Source organism: Platichthys flesus, chromosome 22 (assembly GCF_949316205.1).
Source record: "Platichthys flesus chromosome 22, fPlaFle2.1, whole genome shotgun sequence".
NCBI classification, from domain to species: Eukaryota; Metazoa; Chordata; class Actinopteri; order Pleuronectiformes; family Pleuronectidae; genus Platichthys; species Platichthys flesus.
The window spans coordinates 338,922-347,500 of NC_084966.1; the positions used below are offsets into that span (position 1 = coordinate 338,922).

General features: G+C 46.4%; 1 protein-coding gene and 1 long non-coding RNA gene across 2 annotated transcripts in view; one reads left to right on the plus strand and one right to left on the minus strand.

The window, feature by feature from the left end:
- LOC133933292 (kalirin-like) overlaps positions 1 to 8,579 on the plus strand; it is a 28,123-nt gene that overhangs the window by 12,983 nt on the left and 6,561 nt on the right. The window contains exons 26-41 of the mRNA XM_062380285.1: positions 171 to 286; positions 393 to 515; positions 598 to 780; positions 856 to 980; positions 1,070 to 1,136; positions 1,477 to 1,586; positions 3,922 to 3,991; positions 4,070 to 4,159; positions 4,288 to 4,380; positions 4,659 to 4,770; positions 4,932 to 5,122; positions 5,200 to 5,301; positions 5,370 to 5,524; positions 5,862 to 5,964; positions 7,765 to 7,926; positions 7,996 to 8,179. Coding sequence (XP_062236269.1) covers positions 171 to 286; positions 393 to 515; positions 598 to 780; positions 856 to 980; positions 1,070 to 1,136; positions 1,477 to 1,586; positions 3,922 to 3,991; positions 4,070 to 4,159; positions 4,288 to 4,380; positions 4,659 to 4,770; positions 4,932 to 5,122; positions 5,200 to 5,301; positions 5,370 to 5,524; positions 5,862 to 5,964; positions 7,765 to 7,926; positions 7,996 to 8,179 — 1,986 coding nt within the window. The remainder of the gene's footprint in view (positions 1 to 170; positions 287 to 392; positions 516 to 597; positions 781 to 855; positions 981 to 1,069; positions 1,137 to 1,476; positions 1,587 to 3,921; positions 3,992 to 4,069; positions 4,160 to 4,287; positions 4,381 to 4,658; positions 4,771 to 4,931; positions 5,123 to 5,199; positions 5,302 to 5,369; positions 5,525 to 5,861; positions 5,965 to 7,764; positions 7,927 to 7,995; positions 8,180 to 8,579) is intronic.
- LOC133933336 (uncharacterized) overlaps positions 8,121 to 8,579 on the minus strand; it is a 5,505-nt gene continuing 5,046 nt past the window's right edge. The window contains exon 3 of the long non-coding RNA XR_009912053.1: positions 8,121 to 8,579. This exon is cut by the window's right edge and continues 1,008 nt beyond it. This is a non-coding gene — a long non-coding RNA (uncharacterized LOC133933336).

The following is an 8,579-nucleotide window of genomic DNA, read 5'->3' on the forward strand; positions in this document are numbered from 1 at the left end:
CACACAAACCATCAGAAACACACAAAGAAACACAAAAACGATCAGAAACACACAAACGATCAGACACACACAACGATCAGACACACACAACCATCAGACACACACCTGCACAGAGGAGCACACGGCCGCTCAGCTGGGGAGCAGCTTCATGATTGTGTGTCTGTGCTCAGGGATCCTCAGTGAGCTGCTGCAGAGGGAGAACCGGGTCCTTCACTTCTGGACCTTGAAGAAGCGTCGACTGGATCAGTGCCAGCAGTACCTGATGTTCCAGAGCCACACCCAGCAGGTCCGCTTCCCGCACTCCCATTGGTGGAGCCACATGCTCGTCGCAGAGACTTTCTGATTGGTTCCAGAGTAATGTGACCGCGCCTTAACGTGCTCTTTGATCGCAGGCTCTGGATTGGCTGCAGCAGTCAGGTGACCACTACCTGACCACGCACACGTCACCGGGGTCCAACATGTCGGAGACTCAGGAGCTTCTGAACCAGCACAGGGAGTTCTGTGTTTCTGCCAAGGTGAGAACATCAAACTCTTTAACACGACAGTAACATACAACACGTGTGATATGAAATATTATAAAAGGATCCCCTCTGTCAGCACACACAGGAGAAGGTGCACCTGCTCATCCAGCTGGCGGAGAGCATGCTGGCTAAAGGCCACGCCCACCGCGCCGAGCTGCGACGCTGCGTCTCCACCGTGGACAAGCGCTACCGCGACTTCACCGCGAGGATGGGACAGTACCGCCACCTGCTGGAGACGGCGCTGGGAGGCTGCTCACAGGTAACATAGATAACCAGGGTGTGGTCGGTGTGTGGGCGTACCCGTACTGAGTGTGATGTACGGTGGCTCTGACAGGACAACAAGGACCTGGAGCTGGAGCTGATCCCCAACAGCCTGTCGGACTCGGACCCCGAGGTCAACCTGTCCGACCCCAGCCACCAGGTCAGCGACGAGAAGAGGCGCTCGGCACGCAAGAAGGAGTGAGTCCACCAAGTGACCGTGCGAGGGCAGCTCCCAGTACGAGTCTCCATGTTGACAAACAACTGTGTGTGTGTGTGTGTGTGTTCAGGTACATCATGGCCGAGCTCCTTCAGACAGAAAGAGTGTACGTCAGAGATCTGCAGGAGTGCATCGAGGTAAAAGTACAAACATCTGGAGCTTCACTCGTTTCACGTGATCCTCCTCCGCTAATTGATCAGGACGTTGAGTTCAAGTTCTGATTCAGAGTTTAACCTCGAAAGCTCCAGAACTAAACACACCAGAGATCTCACAGCGCCCCCTGCTGACCGACCTGCAGTTCACTCAGTCGGCCACAAGGTCACTTCTGCTGTTTGTACTAAATTCTGGCTTTGGCACGATATTAATATTTTTAAACTAAACTCAGTCATGGAAACTACTACATTTCAGCAGTACATAATACGTTGTATTACTACATTATACTGAGTAGTACTTCCTGATGTAAATCTTGTGGTGCAGACGTACCTGTGGGAGATGACGAGCGGCTCAGAGGACGTCCCCCCCGGTCTCAACAACAGGGACGACACCGTGTTCGGAAACATCCAGGACATCTACGAGTTCCACAACAGGTACGGTCAATTATACTGCAGATTATACTGCAATACAAGTACTACAGTACCAAACATGCATAACATCTACGAGTTCCACAACAGGTACGGTCAATTATACTGCAGATTATACTGCAATACAAGTACTACAGTACCAAACATACAGGACATCTACGAGTTCCACAACAGGTACGGTCAATTATACTGCAGATTATACTGCAATACAAGTACTACAGTACCAAACATACAGGACATCTACGAGTTCCACAACAGGTACAGTCAATTATACTGCAGATTATACTGCAATACAAGTACTACAGTACCAAACATACAGGACATCTACGAGTTCCACAACAGGTACAGTCAATTATACTGCAGATTATACTGCAATACAAGTACTACAGTACCAAACATACAGGACATCTACGAGTTCCACAACAGGTACAGTCAATTATACTGCAGATTATACTGCAATACAAGTACTACAGTACCAAACATGCATGACATCTACGAGTTCCACAACAGGTACGGTCAATTATACTGCAGATTATACTGCAATACAAGTACTACAGTACCAAACATGCATGACATCTACGAGTTCCACAACAGATACAGTCAATTATACTGCAGATTATACTGCAATACAAGTACTACAATACCAAACATACAGGACATCTACGAGTTCCACAACAGGTACGGTCAATTATACTGCAGATTATACTGCAATACAAGTACTACAGTACCAAACATACAGGACATCTACGAGTTCCACAACAGGTACGGTCAATTATACTGCAGATTATACTGCAATACAAGTACTACAGTACCAAACATACAGGACATCTACGAGTTCCACAACAGGTACGGTCAATTATACTGCAGATTATACTGCAATACAAGTACTACAGTACCAAACATACAGGACATCTACGAGTTCCACAACAGATACGGTCAATTATACTGCAGATTATACTGCAATACAAGTACTACAGTACCAAACATACAGGACATCTACGAGTTCCACAACAGGTACAGTCAATTATACTGCAGATTATACTGCAATACAAGTACTACAGTACCAAACATACAGGACATCTACGAGTTCCACAACAGGTACGGTCAATTATACTGCAGATTATACTGCAATACAAGTACTACAGTACCAAACATACAGGACATCTACAAGTTCCACAACAGGTACAGTCAATTATACTGCAGATTATACTGCAATACAAGTACTACAGTACCAAACATACAGGACATCTACGAGTTCCACAACAGGTACGGTCAATTATACTGCAGATTATACTGCAATACAAGTACTACAGTACCAAACATACAGGACATCTACGAGTTCCACAACAGGTACAGTCAATTATACTGCAGATTATACTGCAATACAAGTACTACAGTACCAAACATACAGGACATCTACGAGTTTCACAACAGGTACAGTCAATTATACTGCAGATTATACTGCAATACAAGTACTACAGTACCAAACATACAGGACATCTACGAGTTCCACAACAGGTACAGTCAATTATACTGCAGATTATACTGCAATACAAGTACTACAGTACCAAACATACAGGACATCTACGAGTTCCACAACAGGTACAGTCAATTATACTGCAGATTATACTGCAATACAAGTACTACGGTACCAAACATACAGGACATCTACGAGTTCCACAACAGGTACAGTCAATTATACTGCAGATTATACTGCAATACAAGTACTACAGTACCAAACATACAGGACATCTACGAGTTCCACAACTGGTACAGTCAATTATACTGCAGATTATACTGCAATACAAGTACTACAGTACCAAACATGCATGACATCTACGAGTTCCACAACAGATACAGTCAATTATACTGCAGATAATACTGCAATACAAGTACTACGGTACCAAACATACAGGACATCTACGAGTTCCACAACAGGTACAGTCAATTATACTGCAGATTATACTGCAATACAAGTACTACAGTACCAAACATCCAGGACATCTACGAGTTCCACAACAGGTACGGTCAATTATACTGCAGATTATACTGCTATACAAGTACTACGGTACGAGACATCCAGGCGACTACGAGTTCTAGAAACAAGTACTGTCAATTATACTGCAAAGAGATAAATACTGCAAATTACTTTACTTAATTTACTGCAGCACAAGCACAACAGTATGAAATACAGGGCATCGAATACTACAAATACTGTGTATTACACCCCTGCAACATGTACTTCAAATGTGTGCGTATTTACTGTAGTACTGCAGACATACTGTAATGTGTAGTATTAGAGTATAGTGTGTGTGTAGATTCAGAGGTTTGTGTTTTTCAGTATTTTCCTGAAGGAGTTAGAAAACTACGAGCAGCTTCCGGAGGACGTGGGCCACTGCTTCGTGACCTGGGTAAGGCTCTGTCGGATTCACACCACTACACAACGAAGTGATTGAAGGAAGTAAAACATGAAGTACTTTGTGTTTCAGGCTGATAAGTTTCACATGTACGTGACGTACTGCAGAAACAAACCTGACTCCAGTTTGCTGATACAACAACACGGGGCAGGCTTCTTCGAGGTCAGAGACCTTTACTTCTTTATTTTAGGATTTCAGACACTTCAGAAAGGATCGTTATGATGAAACACTTTGAATTAATAAGAGGCATTTTTCAGAATAAAGGATAAAAAGCTTTGTGTTGTGTTCAGGAGGTCCAGAGGAGACACGGGCTGACGAACTCCATCTCGTCCGCGCTCATCAAACCAGTTCAGAGAATCACTAAATACCAGCTGCTGCTCAAGGTGCACTTCCACTTCCAGTTCAGAGGCAGTTTGAGTTCAGAGTGTTTTGGCTTCAGAATAAACCTGCTGTCATACATTTGACTTTCACTACAGATGAAATAATAAGAGATCTCACAGTCGACCCTTTGAAGATTTAAAATCACAATCATCTTATATTGATTCTGACATTTAACAACTAGATCCGGATGTTGTGTTAATCTTGGCTCTAAACATCATTCACATTTACACTGTGTACTTGTGTTGTATTTGTGTGTGTGTGTGTGTGTGTGTGTGTGCAGGAGTTGCTGGCGTGCTGCGAGGAGGGAAAAGGTGAAATTAAAGAAGGACTGGATGTGATGCTGAGCGTCCCAAAGAGAGCTAACGATGCTATGCATGTTAGCATGTTGGAAGGTAGGTGTTTCAAAATAAAAGACCTGCATCTGTTTTACATGAAGATTTCAGTGAGCCTGGACTAAGGGGCTTTTATTGTGACGTTTGTTGTTGACTTCCTCACTAAACGATAAGTCATATATTTACATATTCCACATGTTGCCTTGGTGTCGTCTCCTCAGGTCTGGAGGAGGGTCTGGAGGTTCAGGGCGAGCTCCTCCTCCAGGACTCCTTCCTGGTTTGGGAGCCAAAGTCTCTGATCAGGAAGGGGCGGGACCGACACCTCTTCCTGTTTGAGCTGTCACTCATCTTCAGCAAAGAGATCAAAGACTCATCCGGGCGAATCAAATATCTGTACAAGAGCAGACTGAGGGTAACACACACACACACACACCCACAGACACACACCAGGAGGTACATGACGTCTGCTGACACTTCCTGTTCCTGCAGACGTCAGAGCTCGGGGTGACGGAGCACATCGAGGGCGACGCCTGTAAGTTCGCTCTGTGGGTCGGACGAACGCCCACGTCCGACAACAAGACGGTGCTGAAGGTGAGTGGTCTCCTGTCCGTGTTCAGGAGCTGAGGTCAGAGGTCACGGTTAACTGGTTCTCTCGTCAGGCGGCGTCCTTGGAGCTGAAGCAGGAGTGGGTCCGCAGCATCCGCCAGGTGATCCAGGAGAGGAGGGGCCACCTGCGGGGGGCGCTGAGGGAGCCCATCCCCCTCCCCAAGACACCCAACCCCACGCTGGGCCGACAGCGCAGCATCAACCGCAGGTCAGCAGCTAGCACGCTACACGCTACACGCTACACGCCTCTGGTCATGTGACCTGTCTACGTTAAACTGACCTCTGACCTGGTTCGTCGACTGGTTGGAACTCATCTAATTAACCAAACCAGTGAAGTCCAAATGAAAGACTGACCCTGAGGTCATCTTCTCATCCGTCAAATGACTTTAATACTCAGAAATATGAAGAGACAATCAATCAATAAGTGAACGTTTCTATTCAATAAAACCAGAAATCAGAAAGTATCAGCTTGACCTCTGGATAACTGAGTGAGAGACTCGTCCACATTGTGTGTTTTAGACTGAAAAGTGTGTTTTTGTTTTCAGGGACACGAGTGAGGACGCAGACAGTCTGGGTGATGCCAGCAGTCAGCCGGACACCGTGTCCATCGCCTCGCGCACCTCCCAGAACACGGCCGACAGCGACAAGGTGCACACACACACACACACACACACACACACACACACACACACACACACACACACACACACACACACACACACAGCGTGTGTTCAGAGGGGTGTGTCGGAACGTCTGATGACCTCACCAGTGCTGCAGCTGGCTGGGTGTGTGTCTGTGTGTGTGTATGTATGTGTGTGTATGTATGTGTGTGTGTGTGTCTGAGGGAGTTTCCTCTGCTCGCCGTCAGACTCAGTTCAGAAACTTTCACTCGTTCTCTTCTCTGCGGACGAGGTACGTTTGATTTGATTTACCTGCAGTCCGTTGGAGGAGGGCGGGGTTGACCTTTGACCCTGAGAGGTGACCTGGTGTTGCTTCAGAGAGGGATCTTCACTCGGTCAGGTCAGAGATTTAAACTTCATGACTAGAGACTGAGGACAGTGAGTTTGAATCATGTTGTTGACATGAGGAAAGATTTGAGTTGGTTAACGTGTGTTTGTAAACAACCTGACGTGGATTCAGCTGGAGCTCCACTGAACGCTAACGCTCGATTGTTTGAACGAGTTAGAACGACGCCCGAGCTGGGACCATCAAGGAATCCTCTGATCCACCATCACCAGTTCACCAGTTCACCAGTTCACCAGTTCACCAGCTTCTGCCTCCAGAGGACACTCTTCACTGTGTGGTTAAACCTCGATCCATGTGATCACCTCGATACCAGCTCCTGAGGAATCTGATCCTTACTGATCTTCCTGATTATTGATTTGAAATCCAGATCCTCACGCCAGGTCACCATGGTAACACATGTGACTGTTGGAGCTGCAGATTCATAACTGATGAAAATCTGCTGATGAGTCACATTTATTTTACAGCGTTATTTGTCTTTACATAGATAATGTTCAAGTTCTATAAACTTGATTGTGATTTGTTTCTTTTTATAGTTATTGATAATTACAAGGAGTTCAATCTCTCCATCCTGAGGTCTGAAGACATCCTAGAATCTAAATATGTTTATTATGGAATCTGAATTTCTTTATTCTTTAACACTGGAATCGGCCTCATGTTGTAATCATCGTGTGTGTGCGTCTGTGTGTGTGTCTGTGTGTGTGTCTGTGTGTGTATGTGTGCATGTAAGTGTGTGTGACACAAGCCTTAAGACTGATCACAGCTGTATTTGATTAGGATGGGGAACACCCCACAACTCCCAATGGACCACGTGCACGTGTGTGTGTGTGAACTGAAGCACATGGGCTCCAGCTGAAGAAGACACACACACACACACACACACACACACATACACACACAAGCAACCGTGACGCTCTCCTCTCTTTGTCCTCCATCACATGATGTTTTCTACTTCTTGTTGGACCAATCAGAGCTCAGCGTGCTGTGCCCTGATTGGTCAGAGGACATACATTGTGATGACGAATGACAGTTTAAAATTGGAGTTTGTATTGTTTGATAAGTTTGTTTAGCTGCTTCACTTTTGATGTTTTTATGATAACAGTGAATTAAAATCAGGTTTAGATTTGATCGACTCAGAGTCGGCCCTCTATCGCCCCCTGCTGGCCTGACGAGACCACTAGAGGGTTTGTAGTTGTTTTAAAATGGGAGAGAAAATATTCAGAAGTAGATTAAAACGCTGCAGAAAATGAACTTTGTTTATTCTCATCTAAACTGAGTCCAGTGCTGTTTACTGATTGACCAGCAGGTGGAGCTGCAGCTGATTCTCTGTTTCTGACTTTATGAATGGACTGTGACCTGGCAGGAGGACGGTCAGATGTGTGGAGGTTGATAAAGTGTCTCACCCTCTCACCCGTCTCTCTCCAGCTGTCCGGCGGCTGCGAGTTAGTGGTGGTGTTGTTGGATTTCTCCTCCGGCGCCGCAGGAGAGCTCAGCGTTCGCTGTGGTCAGACCGTGGAGCTGGTGGAGCGCTCGGCCGACAGACCCGGGTGGTGTCTGGTCAGAACAACGGATCAGAGTCCGCAGCTGGTGAGAAATCAAACGTCCCCACGGCAGGAACAAATCCTCCAGCTTCTAATCTCTCCTGTTTCCCTGCAGGAGGGTTTACTGCCCATGAGCGCCCTCTGCCTGTCACACTCCCACAGTGCAGCCGACATGGAGGGGCTCATCCCAGCGTCCACCACCTCCAGCAGCACCTCGTCCACCTGCACCACCACGTCCTCCTCCTGCAACTCCTCCACCACCACCTCCTCCTCCAACGCCTCCTCCACCGTCAGCAAAGGTAGGTTCATCTCCCTGCAGGGCGCCACCTCCTGGTCGAACACAGAACTCCACCTGGACTCAAGATAAACAATAATAACTTCATGGTAAAAGAGCTCGAGCTCAATCTAATTCTCCACTCATTGAAGAGTAAGGTAGTAATCTGATTACAGTTTCAGTTACTGACGACCTTGGACCCGGTCACCATGTCTCTGCGGCAGCTCGTCCATTTTGGTTTCGTGTCACTTCCTGTTTGAACAGAGGGAACTTTAAACATCCGTGTCTCCTGCTTCCTGTCGGACGGAGTTCACTAAATATTGAGCGTGTGTCGGTGTGTGAAGCCTGAACGATGCAACCTGCTGTGTGGTCAGAATGTGACGTCTCTTTGTATGTTGACATTTTACACAAACTGTAAATCGTAA